Genomic DNA, 25690 nt, shown 5'->3' with positions numbered 1-25690 from the left:
AAAAGTTTTTATTAAAAAGCAGAAAATTAACTCCTAACACTCTACACCACGCAGCAGGAAAGTTTCAGTACCTCCACTGCAGCTCCCAGGAACACAACAAAGCTCTCCTGTGTTCAATCTCAGACTCTCCAGTAAGGGCAGCAGGTGAGCCTCCTTTTCTCTGCCTTCCAATGCACCTCGTCAGTCTCTTATTATGACAGAAAGACTTTTGATGGCCAGTTCAGAAAGTCCAGCACCATGTTGAGACTTGTGTTAAGTTCTTAGTTCAGCAACTCACTAACCACCTCTGATGACCTAACAGGCTTGAGAAGTGGGTCTGTATGAACCCCATGAAGTTCAAAGCCAGGTGCAAGGTGCTGCATATGGGTCAGGGCAATCCCAAGCACAAATACAAGCTGGACAAAGAATGGATTGAGAGGAGTCCTCAGGAGAAGGCCATAGGTGTGAGAACTCAACATGACCCAGCAATGTGCACCTGCAGCCTACACAGCCAACCACATCCTGGGCTGCATGAAAAGCAGTGTGAGGAGGAGGTCGAGGGAGGTGACTGCACCTTTGCTCCGCTCTTGTGAGACCTCACAGGAGCACTGTGTACGGCTCTGGGGCCCCCAATATAAGAAGGACATGGACCTGTTGGTCCATGGGGGAGTCCATGGAGAGCCAGGAAGTCCAGGGGAACCAGGAAGACCCTCAGAGAGCTGAAGCAGCCCAAGTACAAAGACAGGTTGAGAGAGTTGGGCTTGTTCAACCAAGAGAAGACCCCAGAGACACCTGAAAACACTTTCCTGTACATACAGGCATACAAGAGAGATGATGAGGTTTACAAGAATGTGTAATTGTAAGACTGGCTTCAAAGAGGGAATATCTTTACAGTGAAGAAGGATAGATTTAGATTAGGTATTAAGAGGAAATTCTTTACTGTGACAATAGTGAGGCAGTGGCAGAAGTTGCCCAGAGAAGCTGTGGGTGCCCCAGCCCTGATATGTCCAAGCCAGGCTGGATGGTTCTTGGAGCAACCTGGTCCAGTGCAAGGTATCCCTGACCATGGTAGAGGGTTTGGAACTAGGGGGTTGTCTTAGGCTGGAAATGCAGCATGTGGCCTGGGGTGTGTATTCTATTGCCATCTGTTATATGTGGGGCTGTCCTAGGGTGAGGTTATGATGCTTGTATCCCCAGTCGTGAGTTCTGTTAGTGCTGGATATTATGTACTGTGCCTTCAAGACTGGCTCTGAAGAGCAAGGTTTGTTTTGGTTTGTTATCAGCCTGCTCCCCCACGGCTGGCGGGACACAGAGACCCCCAGCGCCGGAGGGAGCGGCAGCAGAGCCACCACTGCCAGGAAAGACTTTCTGAATTTGTCATCCTTTTCAGATCGGTGAAAGCATTGTCATCTGGTGTTGTTCATTTTGTGTGCTGGGGGTGTTTTGCCTGTTAAATAAACAGGTTCTTTCCACTCCTCTCCAAGGAATCCTTCCCGAACCGGTGGGGGGAAGGGGCTGTGTGGGTTTGCTTTCTGGGGAAGCCCTTTTTGGAGGTTTTCTCCCAGATTTGCCCTAATCCAGGACAAAATTTGGTGCCCAATGTGTGGGGCTCGAGAGAGTGGAAAAAACCCTGTTTTGAGTACATTTTGGTTGCCATTACTATGTGTTGGTATAAAGCAGTTAATAGCCATGTTTTTAGAATTCGTAATGTCTCTTGGGGTGAAGGCTTGCATGCATTTCTAGTCTGTAGGGTTTTTTGAGATCTTAATACCTCTATGGTCCCTAGGTTTATTTTCTCGTAGGGTTTTTTGAGATCTTAATACCTCTGTGGTCCCTAGGTTTATTTTCTTCTCCAGAAATAGCTCTAGTATTGTCCCTAATACTAAAAAAAATAGTTTTTACAGTAGAGGGGCAGTGACCAGAATAGCTATTCTGCTGGGCTTGGTGGTTATGATTTGTAAGAAGTTTATGAACATGCTGGGGTCTGTTCCAGGTATGAATGGTTCATAGCTATGGTTATGCTTTGGGATGCTGCAGGCGAGGCTACAATTCTGGACGGCACGGAAGCGAGGCATTTGGGATCACTGTCACATGATCCTCTCACTGACCAAGGAACAATGAGGGGGGCTAACCCTCACAGCCTCTGGGCAAGGGTCTTGGACAATGTAGCACAATGATACCTGTGTGCCGATGATCTCTACATGCAGCAAACACAGTGGAAAACCATAGAACAAGGGATTAAATGCCTGAGAGAAATGGCAGTGGCTGAGATTCTCTTCTCAGATGACATAACAACTAGGAATCCAGACATGGTCCTATGCACACCTGTGATGTGGCGAAAACTGGTACGACTTGGGCCACATGAATATGCTTCTGCTCTAGCTATCATGAAGCGGGATGACACGGATGAGACCATGCTTGACATGGCAAGGAAGCTCCGAGCTTATGCAGATGCTGTGCATGGCCCCACACATGCCAGAATCGCAGCGGTGGAAACACGTCTGCAGAGATTAGAGGATAAGATCGAGGAAAATCATAAGAAGCTCAGAGAGGAGATTAAAGAAAGAGCAAATTAAAGGGACCAGGTCATTAGATTCAGTTCCTAGGAGCAAAGTGGCAAGATGGATGGCATCAGATTCCTACGGATGTCATCAACAAGATCACAGCTATGTCTCCTGTAGGGGTGCAGTCTCCAACAACAAATAAGAAGGAGACACAAGCTTTCCTGAGTGCCATAGGTTTTTGGAGAATGCACATTCTTGAGTACAGTCAGATTGTGAGCCCTCTCTACCTGGTCACCTGTAAGAAGAACACTTTCCACTGGGGCCCTAAGCAGCAACAAGCCTTTGCCCAGATCAAGCAGGAGATCGCTCATGCTGATTTATGGATGGTAGCCAATGCTCTGTGGGGATGGCTGGAGACGTGGAAAAAGACTATTGGCAGCATAGAGGAAAACCAATTTGGGCTGCTGAAGAGTGGAAAGACATCGCTACTGGGGTAGGGAGGCTACCTGTGAAGGTCTGCCATGTAAATGCCCATGTCCCCAAGAGTAGAGCTAATGAGGAGCACAAAAACAATGAGCAGGTAATGTGTATCTCAGGGAGATCTGATTGTGGGGTAAGGATGATATGCAAATATCACTGCTGAATGTTAGTGCCGTTGTCTGTACATTAAATCATACATGAGATAGAAGAAAATGTGTAAGTGTTGACAGTTTGAGCAAATGAAAGATGGAGAAGGAAATGTTTAAGTGTTGAAGGTCTGAGCAAGTAAAAGATGGAGTTTTGAGTGAGTAAAATGAAAGTGGGGAATCCTGCAGCTCCGTGGTGTGGGGCCGGGATTCAGTGGTCTGGTGTGGGGATGCAATGAGGGCATGATGAGTATAGCCTATAATTTTCGCGGGGTACAGATGGAAGTTTTACATTAATAAAATGCATGATGTGTGGTAGTATGTTGACGATATGGGGATGAGGGGTGGAATGTCCTAGGGTGAGGTTATGATGCTTGTATCCCCAGTCGTGAGTTCTGTTAATGCTGGATATTATGTTCTGTGCCTTCAAGACTGGCTCAGAAGAGCAAGTTTTGGTTTGTTATCAGCCTGCTCCCCCGCGGCTGGCGGGACACAGAGACGGGGCAGTACTACTTCTGGCAGAAGAGCCAGAAAGCGACACCCCCACCACCGAGCCGAGACAGATCTGCGCCGGCCTCAGCAGCTGAGCTCCGGCCGCGCCGGGCGGGGCGCCGCATCGGAAATGCCGGCTGCCGGCGGGCCCCGAGCCGGCACCGGCCGGGAAACCAATCGCACTGTTCTCCCTGTGCCGTCACAGAACACCTTCCATTGAATTCACTACCGGGGGCACTCGCGCGGCCCCGTTCCAGCCTCCGCCCCGGCCCCGCCCGCCCCCGACGGTCGCAGGCCGGGGCGGGCGCTGCCGGCGCTTCCTCGGCGGGGCTGGCGGGTGTTCGGGTGCGCCATGGGGCAGTGCCTGCCCTGCCTGGGGGGCGCCGTCAAGGACGTGGTGGAGACGCCTGACCCGGTGAGTGCGGGACCGCGGCGGCGCCGCGCCTCCTCCCCGCCTTGTTTACAGTGGCGCCTGGCGTGCCGCCATGAGGGCGAGCGCGGGGGCGGCCACCTTCCCTGCGCGACATGGGGCCAGGCCGCGGGGCTGCCGCCGTGCCCCGGCGGGCAGCGGCGGTGCCGGGCACAGGGAGCCCGTCCTTCGGCTCCCGGCCAGGGCTGGGCAGAGCTCTTGGGCCGAGGCCGCCCGGGGCACCCCGCAGCGTGGGGCCTGGCGCCCCGGAGCCTCCTGCCGCTGCGCCGCACGGATCACGCGTGGGCATGGGGTTGTGTGGGGACCGGGGGTTTCGCGTGAGACGTGTTAGTGCATAGTCGTGGCCAACATGACCCCCATTTTTACACGAAATAGAAAAAAAAGCTGTGCTTCCTCCCCCCCCTCCCCCCGGTGGGTAGTGGTGCTCGCTTCTAACTACCCTTCCACTGCATGACATTTTTCCTGGTTGAGTAAGAGCCCATCTCAGTGGTTTGTACCCCTCATCTGAGGATTTCATGGGGGACAAGGAAAGGAGCCTGCTCTGCCTGGGAGAGCAAGCATTCCCCTTCCCAGACTCTAAAAGGATGTTTTGTGCACTGCGTGCCGTTTCACCCCAGTCTGGATTTTTTTAGTGAAGGTGCAGAACAGCTGAATAGTGATTTCTGGTGGGGTTTGACTGTATATATGTCAGTAGCTGCTCTTCTGGCCTATTAGTCACTAAAAGCACTTTGTTCTTGCAGGCTGGCAGTGCAGGGAAAGATGATGCTAATTGACTTGAAGGTGTTATTTTGTGGGAGTTAGTATCACAGATTTGAGTTGTACTTAAAAATTAAGACTTTAAAAAGAATGCAAAGACTATATTGAAGTAGAATTTCACTGTCTTTAACATTTTACCTAGGAAATAAAAAGAAGACAACTAGCAGAAGCTGCTGAAAAGAGGCAGATGGAGGTAATGTCTGATAAAATGTCATTTTTTGAAATTATTTTTTGATAACTGATTTATGGGGAGAATGGCTTTGGCTTCTCTGGTGACACCGGGTATCCTGTTTGGGTTGTGGGAATTGTTGTTAAGTACTTTCCTGGTATTCTTAATGTTGTACTTTATACCTTTTTATATATATTATGAATTTAGCTAGGTGCTCTAAGACCATTAGAAAGTAACTGAGCTTGTTTGTATGGGAGATATTTTACAGTAGTTTATAAAACAACCTAAGAACTGGAAGAGCAACTTCAACATTATTTTTCCCTTGTTCTCAGACTTGAAAACAAGAGATGGAGAAGTATTCAAACCAGAGTGGTCAAACAATTGTTGCAGTAGTTTCAAGTGGTAGTGCACTTGTACTTTTCTTAAAAATGCAGGTTGCATGCACTTGCAGGTTCTTTATCAACAAGGCAACAATTTGGACGTGTTTATCAGCTCAGGTTCCAGCAAAGATGTAGTATTAGTCTTTTGTCTTTTTAAGGTGGCCAAGCTTTAACTGCTTATATATCCTTAAAGTTAGACGAGGTAGGATACAAATGCTCTAGCAGAACAGCCAACCTGTTTTTTTTCCTTACACACCTCAAGACTTATAGCATATACTCTTATTGTAGATTTTGAAAGGTGTGTCTTAAAGACCACAGCTGAACTGTGAAGAGAAAGGATTGTTATATGTGTGAATGTTAGTTACATATTAAATTATGAGTTGGCCATTATGCGTGGGAACCATGACTTGGTTTGAAGGGAGTTTAGTAAATAATCGGAGCAACAGCTGAGTGATGCATGAGACTCCTTAAAACACTTGATTTTGTGTCATTCTATGTACTAAAAGCAATCTACATGTTGTTTTCAACCACAAATGGGTTTCAGTCACAAAGAGATTTTTAAGCATAACTGTAGGAAATAGCTAGCTCTTACCTGGCTAAAAAGCTTTCCTGAGAGGAAGGAGAAATGAAGCAATTAGGGTTGTGGATGTCCTTGAAGTTTAGTGGGACCCATTGTGCTGACAAAGAAAAATGGAAGTATCACTCTGTTACTTTTTGTTTTCTTGGAAGACAAAGAGATAAAAAGTATCTATTGAGATTTTTCAGGACTATCTTTGAGGTCATTTTAGCCTCTGAATGTTGGGTAATGGAGATGTCTTGCAAGCAGCCATACTTAGTTTCACCCTTGTGAGGGGACAAGAGAGTAGATCAGATGTCTTTCCTTCGCTTAGTGTTTTCTTGTACATGCTTCTCAGCTGCTCATTATCCCTCCTGACATCATATGAGCTGTTCTTCCTTTTGGGGTGCTGCATACAGTTTGGGTACCTGACTCACTTGGAAGGCCAGTTTCCTGAGAGGCAGAGAACATGTGGTCTAAGTAGGTTGTTATTTGGTGGTAAGATTTGTCTTGGTACCCCACTGGACCTTGAAATTCAGGTGAGAACATTGTTGGTTTGCCTTGGTAGATTTTAGCATCTTTTGTATAACTTCTGCTATGTTTTTATAACCCTAAACTTAGATAAGAATCAGTTTTAAAACATTTTCTTTCTTTTTTGTTTTTTTGGGGGGGGGTTTTTGTTTGGTTTTTTTTTGGTTGGTTTTTTGTTGTGTTTTTGTTTTTTGGGTTTTTTTTGTTGTTGTTGTTATTTTTCTATTTCATGGTGTTAACTGTAATTCTGATGCTCCTGCCATCTAGTCTAGATTGTCATTAAACAGTTCCACAAGGATGTGAAGCAGGCAGTTTACAACAGATTTTTCATTTGGTACTCCTGCTACCCACACACCCTGTGACATTTTGAAGGGTGGACTGCTCTCAGATCACAGTTGAAAAGTTGAACTTCTTCACAGCCTGGGCTAGCACTACTAACACAGCTCTTTTTCTCCCCTCTTCATGAGGGTAAAAGTAGGCCCTGACACTGAAAAAAACAGACTAAAAATTTGTGATATTTTGGGAAGGGAAGGTTCTGCATCTGAGGATTAAACATCTTCACCTGGATGTAATAACAAAGGGAAACAGAAACACCTCACTTACCTATGGGACCAGGAGTTCGCAGAATGAGGAAATATCCTGAAAGGGCTACCTTGATGTAAAAGAACCGTTACTAAGTGCTTCAGTCTTTTCATGCAAACCACAGTTCATAAAATAGTGTTGCAACACTTGCAGTTTGGTTTCTCTCCAGAAAAATAACTAACCTGGTCTTACTCAAATGTGTTTTCTGCCAGGCTTCCTCTCGTGGTATTAAGAATGCTTACTCTGTAGAGCAGAAGAAAAAGAAACAGGAAGAAATAGAAAGAAGAATGGCAGCTTCACGTCCTGGAGGAGAAGGAGGACTGCGAGTAAGTTTAAAAAAGAAAAAATGTGATTCAATTATCTATATATTCACTGTGAAAATCTGTTTTGTCATGTAGAAGATTGAATAACTTGAGGAAAAACCAAAAGGAAGGGAAATGGAATAGAAATGGAAGCATGTGTCATGTGTCATGTTCTTAATGAGACTTCATCACTAGGACAGAAAGACAGCAGTGATGGCAGAGAGCTTTTTTTTCTCCCCTCTTCTTCCCAGTTTCTACATACATGATACATCAGTTTTACAGGTCTCTCAGCACTGGGGACCTCATCACTGTGTTATCCTGTACTCAGTGTCTTTTTTCAGTGCCAGTTGAGATTGTCTCTCTTCCTTCAGAGCTTATAGAAAATATTTGAGCTGAGTAGGGCAATGGTTTGGTTTATGTGTCTCCCATCATGAAAGAAATATACAGTGTTGGCATAAAATTACTACTACTGCTACTCTAATGTGAACTTTACCTCAGAAGGCCAGGCAGAAGGTTCATGAAGAATTACAATCTCTCCAAAACAATAGGTGTATCTGATCATTGAACTCAGCTTTTGTAAGCCTATGTCTTTTGTCCTTATCACCATACATGATTCAGGAGGCAGGAGTTTGTGTAAGTTGCCACTGATACACTGTATGTCCATCACTTGCTGGAATAAAAGATTAACTGAGAATTTAAAGGTGAACAGAGAATTTACTGTAGTTCGACAATCTTACAGTGTTTGTTTGCTTTGGGATTTTTTTCCTTTCTTTTCCTTATCTTCATACAAATCTGTGGTGTGTTTTTTTTGTTTCTTTAGTGGCAGGTTGGATAACACATGACTTCTGAAGAGAAGATGATTAATGTTTACTGCCAGTAACTTGTCAGTTTCTGCAGCCAAGTGGCACTTACTCATCATGTGGCTTTTGCTGTTCACCTCTGAAGACTCAGCAGTACTTTGCCATTGTGGGACAATGGATGTGGAAACATTCACAAAGAAATTTAAGAACTAATTCTGAACACTATGGTTTTGCCAATTTTGTTTGTTTGTTTTCCATGCATGTTTTACTGCTTCCCTGTCAAGACTTCCCTTCCTGTCAGCTGGAAGTGGCCTCCTTATGTGTGGTCAGCCAATATGTGTATACCGTCTGGTCAGTTGATGTCTGTCTGTCTGTGTATGACTGGCCTGAGCAAGCTCAGGTGCCCACATGTTGGTTTGGATGCTTATTTCAAGCTCTACAATTAAACCAAGTCCTCATGTAGAAAGTTTTTCATACATGTATGTATTTGAATATGCAGATGACAGCATTTCTTTTCTGTTTCCTAATGACTCTTGCACTGCTTAGGAATTTAGTGCCTTTTTGAAAAAAGAAAAGTAGTCATGGCAGGTCCTTACAAATGGAATAATTTTGTGACTAGCAAAAGAAAAAATAGAAACCTTTATAAATTCTGTGTACTTAGATCAAGAATGCAGTTTTATTATGAGCGTAATAATTATTCTTGTTTTCTCATGCAAGTTTTTTTGGGTCTGTAAGTATTTATAATGAATACTGAAAGTTAAACATTAAATTAAAAATCCCGTTATTAGTTGTATTCATTTATTACCACAAGAGGGCAATGCTAACCTTCTCAGGATTTTGAAAAACAAACTGGAAAACAGTTACTATGCCATCACTTTGCCAGTTCATTTCCAAAACTTTCTGTGTTATCTAATTAGCTGGACTACTTACAGTGCAAAAACGTTTTCTTTTCCCCAGAGAGCATTATGCACATTATGCATGGGCCCAGTACTGCAATTGCTGCATTTCTGACCTAGTCAAGATGCAGAGGTTTTTTTTTCACCCCTTGAACTATGTATTTTGTCTGTCACATCTCAGTACTGCCCAGTGTTGTCCTGAGAGTGCAGTCTTGACACAGTTTCCTGGCTCAGCCCTTAGAATTGAGCGCAGAAGGGAGAACTTTCAACATTAGCATAATGGTGTTTGGGCTGAAGAAAGCTTGTATCCTTGGCTGAAGACTGCCTTCAGTTTCCTTTGATTGCTGGCAATTGCTCTCTTCAGTGTATTAACTGTTCATAATAATTTTTTTAAAGTCTAGTGAAAATGCATTGGGTTAGAAAAAGGTATCTCATACATTAATTTGAAATGAGAATTTCAGTCTAGCATCACAGTAGGTGTCCTACAAGACACTTAAGCAGCACTTACACATAGTTGGTCACTTGGGTTATTTAAAACTTTAAACATTTTTCTCTTTATTCTCTGTCATATGCTCCCCTGAAACTGCAAGGGGAGCAAATAACCATGTCTCTTGTCATCCAAGCCTCTGCTTGCATTAGTGCCATGAACACTTGCATTTAAAGCCATTGAAAGAACCTAGGGAAAGCAATCATATTCTCCATCCTTCATGTAAAAACTAGAGCTGTCTATGCTTCTTAAGAGACCTAGTTTTGAATGTTGGATTTATTGTATGGCTAAGGAACCACAGCAGAGGATGTGGGAGTGTGTAGTTCCAGATTATAAATCACCTACAAAGCTGTTTCAAAAGATGTTCCTATACCATACCTATCCAGTTGTCCAAATTGCCAGGTTTAACTGACTGGGAATTATTTGAGGAAATAAAACCACTGACTGTTGGTTTAACTTTAGTTTCAGCTGACAGTGAAAGCAGAAATTACTGCAGATCAGTAGTGTACAGCTGATAGCAACCTGACATGTACCACTAAACAGTAAGGCTGAGAGCCCTGTAGATGAGCTGCTCTCTCCTTACAGATGTCTTCCCTGTCTTTCTGATTGCTTAGTGCAGTAGTAGGTTTATGTGAACCACAACAGGAGTTTTGTCCTTATTTCTCTCAATCCTGAATGCTTACTTCACCTCGGAGGCTGTTTAAATGCACCTTTTCACATAGATTATTAATATGGTTGATATTTTGTTTACGTCAGTACAACTCTTTTTTTTCCTTCATCTTCTGAAAGCGCAGTCTTGTACTTGAAAAACTGGTAGGGCCAAGCCCGGTGCTGGTAGACTGGACTGAAAAGCTGACTCTCCATGACTGGGATAGCATCCTCTTTGTTGCAGTAACAGAGTGAAACCATTTGCCACTCCATAGCGTTAAAATTCAAAGATTATGTTAGAGAGAGAGTGTTTGTAGCAGATATCCTGAAATTTGGGAAGGCACAGAAGCTGTGTCTCTACAAGGATGAGCTGCATCACAGGGGGCCCTGAGGAACACAGATGACTTTAGCATGTGGATTTGGCACAGTGACAAGACTGAGTACTTGAGACGCAGCTCATCAGGCACAAGCAGTGCCAGCAGTTTTTCCGGAGTCTGGGAAAGCCTGTACAGCCCCATCAACATTTGTGTGATCCCACCTGTGTTCCACCTTACCTTAGTTGACACACCACAGGCTAAGAAAGTCGTAGACAGAGCAAAGAAGCAGCACTGTGCCTCCTTCCCTTGTCAGGTACTCAGGCTGCTGCCAATGAGGCAGTACAATGTGTAAGCCCGAAAAGATCCCAACCCTTGTCAGCATCTCTAGGAAATGCTTCTGTAACTCTGGTGTGGCAAACAGCTCGTCTTCCAGATCTAAAGTGAACATGTGTAATAAGTTCAGGATTGGGTCTTCAGTTACAAGGAACTTGCTGTACACACTTCTATTGCCTTCTCATTTCACTCATCCCCACCAACAATCCTTTAACTAGCTGCCATAGATTTTCCATATCTTCTCTAAATTGCTGTTGGAAAAAAGGTGCTACTGCAAGGGAATGAGCAATTATCCCTACAATAAAGATGTGAAAAACCCCTATCCTCAATCAGAGATGTAAATAATCCTGCTTGGGAAAAAAATCTCCAGGTAATGTATGAATAGCAAGGTGACAGAATGCACTTCCTATAAAGAGCAATAACAGATATTAGTTACATTTCCAAACTAGTTTTGAATGGCTTCCAGCATGATGAGTCATATTTGACATTATACAATAATAATTGTTTTTTGTAAATAATTTTACATAATTTATCCATTTTGAGATTTATTCACAGGCATCTCCCATGGAGTTTGGTCTCTGAGGACTTTGAGAAAAGGCTTCATTGTAGCTCCTATTGCTTGAAGTTTTTAGGACTTCAGCCTCAACATTCACATTCAGCTAATTTACACAGCAAGATGGTTGAAATCACTACATCGTAGAAAATTACCTAAATTTGTTCTGCCCCTATCACTGCAGCAAGGGCTGTATGCCTTTGAGCAAGATTCTGCTGCTCAGCTTTAGCTTCATAAATTGAGCCATAGGTTCCTAACAAGTTTTCCAATTCCTACATTGCTACAGGATCTAATACACTTATGAAAATACTATTTATCAGATTAGCAACACTTACCTCCAACCCCCTCTTCCAGACTAACCAGCTTACTGCATTTCTTTTGTTGTTTGTTTTATTGATGCTTTCATTTCCTCTGTTATTCACACCCACATCAATGCAATCAAAAGCAGTAAGTCCCACCTGGATGTTTTTTACATCAGGTGGTACTGCCAATACTTTAAAATAAAATCCTATAGTCTCCCATTCTGGAACTGGCAAATCTGAAGTTTTAAGTCAAGGAAGTGTTTTAATGTGATTTTTTTCAAAGACATTTGAGTACCCCCCCCCAAAAAACAAACAAACAAACAAACAAAACTATTTTGACAGGTACAGTCCAAGCACACAAAGGGATTCATGCTGAGTTTAAAATCTTGATTTGGATTTACTGGGATTGTTGAAGTTTACTATTAAAATAAACTTATGAATACCTTTTTTATAATTATCTGCTCTGATTTATTAATATGTAAACAACTTCAAATATTTAAAAAACCAACATCATAATAACAACACAAACTTAGTCTTGGATGATGGAAATGAAGATTAAACTTTAAGACCTTGGAAGTGTTTTCAACCTCTATGATTCTGTGAAATCCAGCTAATTATGTTTAGAAACCTAGCCATTATTTCTAAATAAACATCTCACATTTCCATGAGTGATTTTTTTCCTTCCCTTTTCATTTGAAAACAGATCTGTCAGTGCTTATATTAAGACCATGATTTTTTTTTCAGCTACGCTACATTTTTTATGAAATGATGTTACTTGTGGTCTGCTTTCTGCTCCCTTTGGAGGACATATGACAACTTCTATAACAACTGAGACTTCCTATGGCTTTTCAAGACATTTATTGCTGAATATGTGTTTAATCTTCCTACCTAGTGTTTTAAAATAAGATTAAAAGGCTGTAACTTTGAAATTATGTCCTGCTACATGGTCTGCTGCACCCAGAAATTGTGAACTGATTGTATTCAGCAGGTATTTTTAGATGAAGAGGCAGGCCTTTTCCACAGAAGTGAGATACAACGTGCTGATTTTAATAAGGCATGGAACATGAAAGATTGTCTTGATCCTTTCTAACCCATAGGCATTTATTTTTCTGTTAATTTTAAAGACCACAGGAGCAGATCATAAGACCATTTAAAAAAAAAGTTAACATCAGAAAGTAGAGAAAAATACTAGTCAGGACTAAAAAAATATTTCCAGGATGCTTTTGATTTTTTTTCCCTGCAAAGAAAAATTAATTTTCAAAAAATATGGGTATTTCTGTGTTATCTGTTTGCCCCTTTCTTTGTGCAGCTCATTATTAGGGCAGCAAGTAGTGTTGTGCATTGTAGGCATCCAGTCAGTAGCAGCAAAGTAGAGATGAATGATTACAAATAATGAGATTCAAAATGCATGAGTATTTAAAAAATTTTATTTAATTTTAAAATTTATACAGTCAGTGAAACAATCCTATAAAATGATTTTTCTAGGATGTTACAAGGCACATAAATTACCAAATATAAACATAGAAAAGTAGCCAAAATAATGAACTAAGCCCACATACACCTTTAGCTATATTAGAGGTGTGTGAATGATTTATGAGAATGTGAATCACTCTATTTACAGGGTAATGCATATTTCACATTTAACAATAACCAACAACATTAAAAAGAAGGGGAAGGAAAAGCTCATATCCAAGAACAGAGCCACATTTTGTCACTCCAAAGGGACTTGCATTTTCTGAAGCTCCTCCCTGGGTGTGAGGGCTGTGTTAGTGCTTCCCTTTTGGGCTGCAGAACATCACCTGGTGTGACAACCATCTCTACTCTCTGACACAGGAAGGGAGTCTCCCCACTTCCCCATGCTGCCATACTGGGCAGCTTTGTGAAAAACAGAAAGGATCTACACACAGATGGAACACAGCATTGTCTGCAGCTTTAAATAGTAAAATGGTGTGAAGGGGTTTCTTGGGCATTTTCTTTTAAGTAATGGCTTTGAGAAGTTGTTTGGCATGCAATAAGCCATTATTTTCCACTTATTAAGAAAAGATTGCAAAACATACAGTCAATTTTTATTTCATTTCAAGAGACATTACCAAATAATTTCTCCAAATACCCACTTTTCACCTGCATATATATATTTCAACTACACTAACAATCAGGGATTCAAAGTAATAAGATTTTGGTACAAATATATTTCATTGTGTATTTCCTTCCAATAATAGGAACCACTCCTTTATGTAGCTCTAAGTATACATTCACATAATAAAGAGTAATAATTTGGCTAAAAAGATATGCCTGTTTATTATCCGATTGTAGTAATTTGCCTATCAAGGATAATTTGCTATAAAAGATACAGTACTAGAAATAAATAGTTCTAAATTCAAAGATCTTCAAAATGGGGTGTCATTTCCAGTCTGTGTTAAATTTTCCAAAGTCCTTTTAAAGCATCAACTAAATTCACTACACTTGAGAGAATAATTTGGACCTACATACATGAAGTCCCACTCACATGAGAAGCTTATTTCACTTAATTTCCTTCTTGGTTTTGTAATGGGCAGAAACAACCAGATAATTGTCTGGATTCATGTCCCTGATGTTTGGAGACTTGCTCTGGATTGGAGACGTTTTCCCATCTACTCGGGAGATCTGAAGCATTCGGCATGGGTCATGCTTCAGTAAGTAACCTGCAAAAGTCTCCCAGCCTCCTCCAACACGAACCATCACGTGTTTGTTGTGCAGCATCTGAAATTACATAGGCGGGAGAAAAGAAAAACGCTTTTGAGAGGCAACCATTCAGAAGGAAATCGTACTTTTTTGCTGTAAAAACCTGCTTACTTTAATTGAAAGCCAAAAAACGTAATGGTAGTACATAAAAGGAAAGGAAATACTGTACAATAAAAGGAAAGGAAAAGAAACAGTAGAGTGTTTTTATTTGAATTTTAAAAGTAAATTTAAAAAACTGTAAGAAAATGGGCTGGTATTTTAAACTAAAGATTTTCATATTTTATGTAAATGAATGCTACATGTTCTTCTAGTCTTATAGCATGGAGTCTTTCTGTTCTTCATGTCTTTAGTAGAAATATGTCAGGGAATATGAATACTTAAAGATTATTATTTTAAAATATATTAGTAAAGACACCATTTTATATTGAATTGAAACTGGCTTTTCTTTACAGGAGTAGTGAAGGGCAAACAACCAAAACAATTTCCTCTATCTCTGAAAAATTTAAGAGAAAAAACATATTTAAGAAAATGAAATTACATTTATTTTAACAATTAAGTCTTTCTGACAATACATTCTAATAAAATAGTTTAATTAAATATTACTAAATATTAATAGCTGTAATTAATATAATCCAATGAGGTATATTAGAAGTAATTTATCTGGGTTTGGAAACACCTGAATTTTCTGACTAAATTCAAATAAAATTTTTCCGCAAGTGCCCGTGTACCTTCTCCCTTGCCTATCCTTGAATTCAGTTGGTGATCTTACTAATTTCTCCCTTTTGTTTCTCCATGCAGAACAGCAAAATAAATACTGGTGAGGTATCATAAAGCAGCACATTCTATATTTATTGGGTTATTTTATTACCAATGTGAACACCACATTGAAAAATGCTTTGATCAGGTTATCTCATGAAATGGTAAACAACATTTAGCTGTAGTACAAGAAATTAAAAATTGGTCTGGTAAAATGTGTCTAGAGGACACATTTAACACAGTCTAGGTTTTTGAATTTGGATGTGTGGCAGTGATGCCTGTCCATGTTTTGATATGTCCAAAACTCCCTGGAGGGCTGGCAGTATTTGCAGTTGAGACTTAGATGGCACGTAAACCTTCTGTAACACAGCACAGCCAACAAAACAGGAAACATCCTCAATCAAACAAAATCACACATAATAGAAGGCAAAAAATTAACTTAAAAAAAAACTCCTCAACCAAAGAACCCCTCACTTTGGCCTATTTGAATTCTGTGACATAAAGAGACAGATTCACCTGAAGTGAAGAAAGCATGGCCAGCTGTACAACTCAGTGAAGTCTGAAAATCAGGTTACATTCATAAGGAATGGAACTCTTCATTAGAATAAGCAGCTGCAGATGAAATCTCATTTGACAGTTTTCATTTAAAACTGCTACACAAGGAAATTCTTGCTTGTGCACTTTGGTTTTTATGTAAAACACAATGTGCAATCAATTATGGATACTGAAAAATAAAGTTACTTCTGATCCATCGCAAAGAGGTGCTCAAGCACCCTCAGTTTAATGAGTATCTCCCAGCTACTGAGTCTGCGCTGGTGCTCTGGGTTGTGGGAGTTTTCATTTCTACAACAGCCGTACACGAATGAGGTTCTTCTCTGGATTTATGGGAGGGGGAACAGAATCAGACTTTTTCTCTCAAGGTTTGTATTTTAGTTTCAAGACTTTGATTTGAGCTGACAAGGATATGAGATCTGAATCATGACTTTAGTCTGGACAATATATCATGAAAGAAGCAAATGGTTTTTGCATCAAGTTTGAAAATTGAAGTTCAAATGGAGACAGATCCTTAAGAGAGTCTAGAGAATTTTATTTAGCAACGTTCTTCTCTTTGAATGCCTTAAAAAGCTTTTGAGAAGTGCCCCAAAAACTTTTAACCTTAAAACAACTTAAGCCAAACTGGTGCAATACAACATGGGGTGGGGAGGGGTTGATTGTGCCTGAATTTCAGCTTCCCTATATTATCATAGGGGGATTCACGTCCCAAGAACAGTTAGTAGCTGGGCTTTTGATTAAGATACAAAGTTAGCAAAAAGTATATTTAGTTCAATTTCCCTTGCTGAGTACTGTGCAAACACACTCTAAACACACTATTTCCTGATGCTTAGGTTAAATGCACATCTTTTGTCTTTCTCCTCTTTGATCTTAATCTTTTGTGTTACTATACTATTATAAAAATCATTGAGTGCTTGCTTTCTACAGGCAGAGTTTTCCTACATCCTAAAGAGACACAGTTTATGTTGTGCTGTGTCACAAATGCACCATTTTACTCCTACAGTCATATCTTGATGTTAGTAACATCAGCATGAATCCAAAATAATTCTGCTAGTTTTAGAATTGCTCCAGCTCCACAGAAGTATGAAAGACTTCTTAGCATGGAAAAAAACAACAACAACTTGCTTTACTTTCTAACTGAAAAAAACAGTTTTTCCCCAAAATACTTCAGCTGGAGATGAAACTCTTGAGATTTCATATTCCATCCAATTCACCTTTTCAATTGCATGAGAGCTCTGAGAAGAAAAAAGTTGGATTCTACAATAATAAAGTTTATTAGTAACAATTTAAATACATTCATGGCGTACATGTATTTTCACACTGCTATCCAGCCAACTAAAACTAAGAAAATCCTTTCTGAAAATAAAATCCAACATATGCTTGTGATTGCCATAAATTCCATTATTTCAGTTGTGCCTGAAACAGGGCTGTCACTAAAGCTCTTCTCTCTCGAATCTGTCACTGAATCTACAGTGAACCAAACAGATATAAAAAAAACCAGAAGAGCAGAAAATAACATTACAGAGGAAGAAATGATAGATTTGTTTTGGTAGGCACCAAGGCCGTATCCAGAGATAACAAAGGAAAGAGTTAATAGAAGTTAGGTGACACTGAGCTGCATTGCATAGGACTTCGGCTTCAGTATAAAATATAGTCTAGGCAGTTATGGTTTTCACATACCCTAAGTTTGGTGAGTTTGATGCCTTATTAAAGAGATATCAGGTGTATGTAAAGAAAGTTAGTTCATCTAAATAAGCAGCGCTTAACTGACTTGAAAAATTCCTATTCTGTTTTATAGGAACTAAAAATCTGGCCCCAATCTGGCCCAATATAGTTACACTTCTGTGGATGCTGACAGTTTAGTCAGAAAAAGAAACAGATACCTTTCACAGGCATTGTCCTGGGGAAGTTGTGAGAAAGCTCAGAGAAAGAATTAAAACAATTCTTCTATTAAGTCTCTGCAGCTGGTGTTTGTGAACTTGTGGAACATGTTATACATGATGTTATGGAAAGATATTTACAAAGAGGTGTTGTTTCTAATTAACCAGTGGGGTGATTATTAAGAACCAATCAGGTTCTGTGTGAATGATGTTGCTTATAAAAATGTGAAGCTTTGTAATAAAGTAGCTTTTATGCCTTCTGAAAATACATGGAGTGTGTCACCTTCATTCCTGTTCCTGACTCAATGGTGACACACTTCAGATTATAACTTTCTTACAGAATATTTCAGAAGGTGAGAGGAAGAAGAAGGAGGAATTACACACTATAGATCTGATCCAAGTACTACAAAAGCCAACACAAAAACCCTGCTGACAGAAAAGGAACTTGGGCTGGGCTCTGGAAGCTAAATGCAGCGACCTAAGGCAAATAGAGTTAGTTGGTATGACTTTAGACCAACTTCAGAAACAGCGTAGGCTACACAGTGACAGAATATTGACTATAAAAATTGAAGGTGTTTGGCAAAATAATGCAGAACATCACACCAGTGGCTATGAAAAAAAAAAAATCACACTCACAAAAGTGAAATATTAATGAGATTGCTAATGAGAAGAAATTAAATTTTACTGAATATAAGCCACTTAGACTTATTGTTATCAGTAGGTGTATCTTGGTGCTTGTATCTTAGGACTTAAGGATCCTTCTTTGAGTGGTGTTCAGAACAACATCATGAAATGGGCTTCTACATCAATACATTTCACATTATCCGCAGAAACATCACAGGCCAACCCTAAGGAAATACCACTGTTCTGAAGACTTATGTGCATTACTGTATCAGACTGCTGCCCACAGCAAGCTTGAAGGCTTTGTTGCCTCCACTGAGAGGTACACCCGCCCTCCCACATCAAGGCACCCTCAGATATGGTACCACTACCTGATGATTCTGCTGCAACCCCCACTGATGTTATTTAGGAATCATTTTGCTCCAGCCTGTCCATACCACTTTTGCTGATCTACCCTCCTGTCTATGAAAAATAAATTACTTTCTCAAATCTTAGCAGTATTCAGCATTCACTAACCATTCTTAGTAAAAAAACCAAAGTGAGAGCAGGATACAAATCTCAGACCAGGAATGGGACTCAGATCTAGGCTTTTAGCCTGCCCCAGCGACTCTCTGGGCCTGTATCTAGAATATGTTAGTGTCAAGTAATGACAAATTATTCTGCAGGGATAATTCTGCTCATGTGGACATTTTCATGGAGTAGGACATCTCTTCCATATAAGAGACTGTTGTGACAACAAGTGATGTTTGGCACTGGCAAATGGTGAAGTCTTGGAATTTGATGCACATATCTCTATGGAAGATGAAAAAGTATTATCTGCAGACTTGAGACACTACTGCTTCAGGAAACAGGGCTAGCAAAATTAATCTTTAAAATCCCCAGAGATTCCAATGCTTGGCAGTTACCCAGGTCTTCTTGAAAGTGGCCACTGAAAATTCTCACATTTATCACTTAATGTGGAAACAGGTCTAGCTTGGTGAAGCCCTGAGAAAGACTCTGGAAGACTGGCAGAAAAGTCTGTGTGCAGAAGGGTGCAGAGAAGTCTGTCCAGCTGTATGCTTTCCCAGACACTCTGATGACAGTGGCTCAACATCCCTGACAGTCACCAAAACAAGCAAAAGTTCTTGCTAACAGTCCATGCTATAGTCCATTCAAACAGGATGACTGGCCAAGAAGAGGACACCACCACAGTAGGTGATAGAAGTCATTTATACTAAAACTATATAAAACTAGAAATTTTCTAAATTCATTCAAACAGGGATGCGGATTTTCAGAAATTTATAGGTAACTGTTTGTTGCTACATGAAGTTTTTCTACTTCTCTGAGAATTCACTGACCTGAAAACACCAGAGTGTGTAACAGGCTCCTGATTATTTGCTTGAAAGCCAAATGTAGACATTAAAAATATCTCGTTAGCAAAGATTATGCAACTTCATCACTAGAATTCATCATAAAATTTATAGCAAAATCCTGACGTATGATCTGATTTAATCATCAGCCAGGTTCTATTCATGTACAGTCCTATTTTTAAAAGTTTATAGACACTGTAGCATAAATATTATAAAAAGCAGTACTACTCTTAAACACAGAGGACTCCCTTACACACAAGGAATCATGGGAGTAATTCCCAACAGAATATGGAAGAAAATCAGTGGGAAAGCTAGAAAGCTTCCCTCCAACTACACTCTCTCTTGGCTTTCATTCCCCTTTTGTCATAGAATTTGCGTCTTCTTAGAGAAATGCTGTAGTCTAATAAAGCAATAAAGCTTATTTTAGACTTTTAAGGAGTCACTTATGTGCCTGAGTGCATATCCAAGGGATTAAAACTAAACCTCACCTCTACATATCTGAAAAAGCGCAAATTATGTAGCCAATTCCAGGTACTAATTATTCATCCATATTGAAGTAATCTATTTGGAGTCTATTAATATATATTTTGGCAGATGATAATTTATTAGTCCCTTCCAACATAAATTATCCTAAAAATAAGTAAAAATAAGTCTTTCTCCACCTGAAAACCAGGAAATATGCACTCCTCATCTTCCCTTGTCATCCCTCATTAAGTCACATTTTGCCTAGCTCCCCTCTTTATATAGGATTATATGAAAATGCTTTGTATAAAAATGTCTTCGAGTTTTAAAAGTTCCAGATGATGCGACCTCAGCCATTACATATGGATTTGTTTAAGGACCAGCTCTGACATTCTGTGTTGTCATTCTAAAACTCCAATAAAATAGCCTGCACTTCCTCTCTCTTCAGACACCACAATAATGACATGAAAAATAGATGGCTCTCTGGATTAACATCTCCCTCTCATTTTTGTGGAGTTATATGTTGTAAATCACACTAAACAAATCTCTCTTAGTTGGAAAAAATGTCTTAAAAAAGCTCAGACTGAAAAAAATATGTCAAGAACATATGTTAATTGCTTGTCACAATATTTCTAGCTATGCTACAGTTTGGTTTTAGAATTAACATACTTTCTGAATTATAGAGAATTTTATTTTGATGTTACATCTTGGGCTGTATCAAATACATCAACACATATCCACTTAATTCATTGAAACAACCTTTGTTTCAGTTCAAAATAACAAACATACTTTGTTTACACAAACACAAAAGGTGTCCAAATAATCATTCCGATATGTAAATACCCAAAGGGCTATTTAGACATTAAAAGCATTAAACAGAAAATGGCAGGTGTAATTATCCACTTTTCTTATTTTCAAAATTTAGCTGTCACTTCACTCTGCAAACAAAATTCATCAAAGAGGACTGTAGACATGTCTCTGCATGCAGGACATTAAAGAGGTCAGCTACAGTAAAGATGGTGGTTTTAAGCAAACCCTTAGACTTTTGAAGTTAAAAGTAAGCGAGGTTTTGTGCAAAACCGTACTGAGTACTAAATGCCATGTAATCCTCCTAGGCAAAAACTATTATGATAATAGGAGTACCAAATATAAAAGAAGGAATGGCAGCAGAGCAGTATATCACATATGGTGGCATCTTTAAGTTAATATATGGCAAGATCCCTCATCTGCCCAATGAAGAATTTAGGGTTCAATTTCATATGTTTGTATCATTTTCCATATTCAACTCCAAACTGCTTCAGATACCTGCAGCAGACACATTAATAGTGAGGGGGTTTTTTTAGCAGTTAAGAATGAGATAGTACTATTATTGTGATCTATCACAGATACCACTATATCTTCAAAGAAGACTTACTCTTCAAAAAAAGCCATCTCTCTTCAATTAAGATGAAATAAGATTTAGTGGGCAACAGACACCCCTAACACTCACTATTCTAGGATAGAATTTTTTAATTATAAATGTGTTTTCATTATATTTTCTTCCCTACCCATATTTTTGTCATTTTTCTATTACACAGTTGAGTGTTCAGGATTTGTAAAGTGATAGCAGATTAAAGTATCATTATAAAATACAATATTAGGTACTATGACTTTTTACTGTAATATAATATTGTGTTATATTATTAAATAGATATTACCTATTGTTTCACAGTTTAACCTAGTAATACATTTTGAAATAGAGATGGAAATGTTTAAATATATAAATAAAGTGAAGATCTACTCCTTACTGCTGGACACTTACTCAGTAACAGGTGCACTTCTTTTCTAAGTGAAACCAGTTACACATTTTCAATAAATGAATGATGTAGCTCCTGCTGAAGTCAACAGGCAGTCCAATTCTTCAAAATGTATTTTGGGTCATGTTTTTTGGAAATCTGATCCAGACCCTTTTGCTAAAATAAGTAAGATTTTTTTTTTCTTTTATGAAAAGGCCCCTAGGATAAAGGCTTTAAAACCCTAACCACTATATTCTTTGTTAATTAAATCCACTCCTTTCAGCCTTCTCGTTCTCCTTTTCATCTCACAGATATTTCTATAAAAAGATGTATAACAACATCAACTGTTTTATTTCACTAAAACACATAGCAGAGAGCTATTGTCATTTAGAATAGGAAGTGATTTGCTTCCACCTAACTCATCTTAATTGATTAGTCATTTTGCTTGTGTGTTGATTTCTCCTTTTTCTAAACTGGTATTATTGTCCATTTGGCAACTGCCTCCATTTTCAAAACCACTCCTTTCTTTGAAAAACTTAAGCAAACAAGGGTAAGTAAAATGGAGTTAAAATGAGACTACCTTTGTCTTTTGGGACTCAGTTTCCTTTCAAGCCTTTTATATTCCATTTATAAGTGCCTTAGAGATTAGGACCTCCTTTGAGATTTCTACCTCACTACTTTCCAATTTGTTTTTGCAATAATTACCCAAGCTGTTAAACTACCTTATCAGTCAAAAATCTTGTTTTTTACAGTGCTTATGGAATGCTATTATAAGATGTCATGTTTTTGGTGCAGCGCTGGTAACACAACTGGGAATAGAAAACATCTGTGCTGAAGACAGGCAGAAAAGTAAGTGGCTAGTGATTCCACTGAAATCAGACTGCTATAGCTCAAAAACAAACACTTCATATATTAATATACCTTGTTGGTATGACCTATGTTATGTTAAAACACTGCTTAAGCAACTTATAATTCATACATGATTGCAAATTACTCCTAACAGGAAGGCAAGTGGAACCTGTAAAACCATTTAAAAATCTGGGAACAGTGCTCCCAAATATCTCAACCCTGTGCCTTTCACCATTACACAGAGCTAAATCCTGCTCCACTCTTTCAGTTCGTGCAGAAAGCAAATCTCCACCAAGCCTCACGGCAATATGAAATGAAAACAAAAACTGTCTTAGATTTAGCCACAGCTCAGGAAACTAGCATGTAATCAGGTCAGAAACCCAATACCACGGGGAAAAAGTTTGTAAATTGTTCCTAGAGAGTTCCCCAGAAGAGGTGCAGATGTGGAAAAGCTGATGGCTTACTTACATCTGAGTTTATAAAGGTCTGAAAGAAGCTAGGAAACACTTATTTGATCATGAAGCCACAGTGTGTCTAAAAATGAATAGGATGCTAAATTATTAAAGCCCTATGTGATCTAAGAGAAATAAGTAGTTTCACAAGCCTCCCTTTATAGCAGAGAGCAGGTAAATGGCATGTTTGCAGTGGTATCAGGAACAATGTACCAGAAAAATCTTCTATTTGATGTATCAGCAGAACATCATACTAGGACAGCACCACAGCCTCCCAAAAGGGACAACAGCAATTGCTGAAAACAGTACTCTGATAAATCTAACAGGGTGTCACTGAAGATCAGCCAGTTGTGGGTTGTGAGAAGTACATCAACAGCAGGGTTGTGAGAGAATAAGAAAGTAGAAATCGGGATGTGGGGATAAGCAAAATGATAATAAACAGGTGGCCTAGAAGTACCCACTAGAATGTTAGAGATCAGAGTACTTGAGAGCCAAGGTGTGCTGGGGTGATTCATACTGTTATTGTATTCTCTATCTATCTGTGCCAAAATACTCTTACTGTCTCTTTCAGACCCTGATGCCTTGAGAAGGCTGTCCTAGAACAGAGGCTAGACAGAGTCAAAGAATAAAGTAGGTATTTATTTAAAGGCCTTAATGGATACACCTTGGATAGTGATAGTACAAGAGCCTGGCCAGGGCTACACCCAGGATGAACCCAAAATGGTCATAAAAGGGACAACTGGTCACAAGGTCTCACACTTCTATAAGGCTTGGTCCGTTAGCATATTGGAGTTAATTGTCCAATTATAGCTTCATCTCTCTTCCTATGTTCTTGGGCCTCAATCTTGTAACAGTTTTCCTTGGCTCCAGGCTAAAAGGAATTATTTTGTCTGCCTGCCTTGTGAAGAGAACTTGCTAACACTTAATATGAAGCTCAGAACTACACAGCTAGGCAGCACAGAATCTGAAAAATAGGAAAGCTAAAACTTAAGGCATCACCATCTATCTGGGACCCTTGTGTATGTGGGGTTGCGATCGTGGGCATTTTCAAAATCTCCCTGCCCAGGTGGTTTGCTGTTTTTTGCCATGAAGTGTTTGCTCATGGGCTGCTTGGTCTTTGCTCAGTGAAAGGTTTTGGTTTTTTCCTTTTTTTCCCCCCATTTTTTTTTCCCCCACTTTTTTTGGCTAGGAAAGAGTGTTGTTACTGGGTTTGAGCTTCCTTGGCGGGAGTTCCGCACGTCTCTGCTGGTGACCCTGCTCCAGGAGCGAAGACGGGAGCAGAGCTTTCGCTCTTCTGTGGCAGCTTTGGGTTTCCAAGTAGCTATTTGTAGAAAGTGCAGTTCCCAATTAGAAACTGTTTCGAAGTGAACTGTGCAAACTCTGACACCAGTGAAAAAAAAAAAAGGCAAGTGAGGCGCTGGGGCCGGGACACGCCATGTCCCCCAGCGGCCTGGTCCTCCTGCTGCCACCCCAGCAGCAGCAGTGGCGTGGACCCACATGAGCCAGCAAGCTTCCATCTGCCTCTAGAGCTGTCCTGTAGCTCCTGCCTTCCCAGAAGGGGCTGTCACCACCCAGGTCTTTTGTTCCTGGGCAGGCGGTCGCCTGGGAGGCGCCATTTTAGAAGTGAAGGGTGTGATGGCATCCCCCCGCCATGTCCTTCAGCCACGCGGCCGCTGCTGGTGGGTGCCATTTTGGGCCTCTCTTTGTTCTTGCAGGGTTGTGAGGTCTAGCAGTTTAGTAACTAGTAGTTACTTACCATTTTTTTCCTCCTGCCTGCTGGTATTCTGTTTGTTAATAAATTTTTGTGGGTTTTTTTCACTTCGTTCTACTCATATTCATTCCTTATTAGTGGAAAGGGATTGTATGAACTCTTAAAGGGAGACAACTCATTCCAGAATGTTGTCCATTCAATTGTCTCAAACCAAGAGACAAGGGAAAGAAAGTTTCTTTCCAGCAGGCATCTAAGAGTAAGCAAGAATCTAGCAGTCCACTGAAATCCTGAACTGATATAGCACATGGGATAATGAAGGATAGTGAGGGAAATCTCAGGACAACTCACAGTAATTACAACTTAAAAGACTGAAAGGACAAACTGGAAGTGGAACTGTCAACACTGTCTCATAAAGTATGGGATCCAGCACAGCGGTGATTTTTAGTTGATACACAGTCTGCTGAAGAGATAGTAGAGATTGTTCCATAGTTTCAGTGATAAAATTGTACATGATACCTGACCTCAGGACCTCAGATATTTGCAAAGACCCATAAGGAAAGCCGCGCCTGGGAAACTGAGAAATTTACAGGAATGGGATAGGAACAAAGAAAGATCCACTTGCACAGTGAAGTGAATAGAAAGACTTCATGAAGCCTGAGACATTGAAGAACAATCCTTTGATTAGTGTAGAAGTCCCAGTTTGAGGGTACTTCTGCAGTCATTCTGTGCATCATCAAAAAACTTAGAAGCCATGAAATAACATCTTACCTTCTGCAAGGCAAGTGAGGAAATAGGATTTTTTTCCCTTTTCACATTGCAAAAATGCAACATCCTTCATCTTTTTGTGCATGGCAAGAGATGAAGTCAATATGCTTGGCATAATGGCAAAAAAACACTAATGCACAGGAGTTCAGCTATT

At 40.1% G+C, this 25690-nt stretch overlaps 2 protein-coding genes across 7 annotated transcripts in view; one reads left to right on the top strand and one right to left on the bottom strand.

Moving 5' to 3' along the window:
- Positions 1–3715: 3715 nt before the first annotated feature.
- LOC120509855 (small VCP interacting protein) lies at positions 3716–8886 on the top strand. The gene is made up of 4 exons (XM_039725016.1): positions 3716–4016; positions 4930–4980; positions 7218–7331; positions 8128–8886. The coding sequence occupies exons 1-4, from the start codon at positions 3954–3956 to the stop codon at positions 8140–8142; spliced, it is 243 nt and encodes an 80-aa protein (XP_039580950.1). The 5' UTR covers positions 3716–3953; the 3' UTR covers positions 8143–8886.
- Positions 8887–12096: 3210 nt separating this feature from the next.
- Positions 12097–25690, bottom strand: part of GAS2 (growth arrest specific 2) — a 92439-nt gene continuing 78845 nt past the window's right edge. For all 6 annotated transcript variants that reach the window (XM_039725014.1, XM_039725013.1, XM_039725009.1 and 3 more), the window contains exon 8: positions 12097–14382. In XM_039725014.1, coding sequence (XP_039580948.1) covers positions 14164–14382 — 219 coding nt within the window. In that variant the 3' untranslated portion in view covers positions 12097–14163. The remainder of the gene's footprint in view (positions 14383–25690) is intronic.

Source organism: Passer montanus, unplaced genomic scaffold (genome assembly GCF_014805655.1).
Source record: "Passer montanus isolate IOZ18808 unplaced genomic scaffold, ASM1480565v1 scaffold54, whole genome shotgun sequence".
In the NCBI taxonomy this organism is placed as follows: domain Eukaryota; kingdom Metazoa; phylum Chordata; class Aves; order Passeriformes; family Passeridae; genus Passer; species Passer montanus.
Note: the sequence above shows the minus strand (reverse complement) of the source record. Positions and strands in the feature narration are given on the sequence as shown.

What these genes read in the sequence shown, in the direction of transcription:
- LOC120509855 (XM_039725016.1), top strand. Translation starts at nt 3,954, where the DNA reads ATGGGGCAGTGCCTGCCCTGCCTGGGGGGCGCCGTCAAGGACGTGGTG. An exon ending in TGGTGGAGACGCCTGACCCG is followed by an intron (nt 4,017 to 4,929) that starts GTGAGTGCGGGA and finishes CATTTTACCTAG; the next exon opens with GAAATAAAAAGAAGACAACT. An exon ending in CTGAAAAGAGGCAGATGGAG is followed by an intron (nt 4,981 to 7,217) that starts GTAATGTCTGAT and finishes GTTTTCTGCCAG; the next exon opens with GCTTCCTCTCGTGGTATTAA.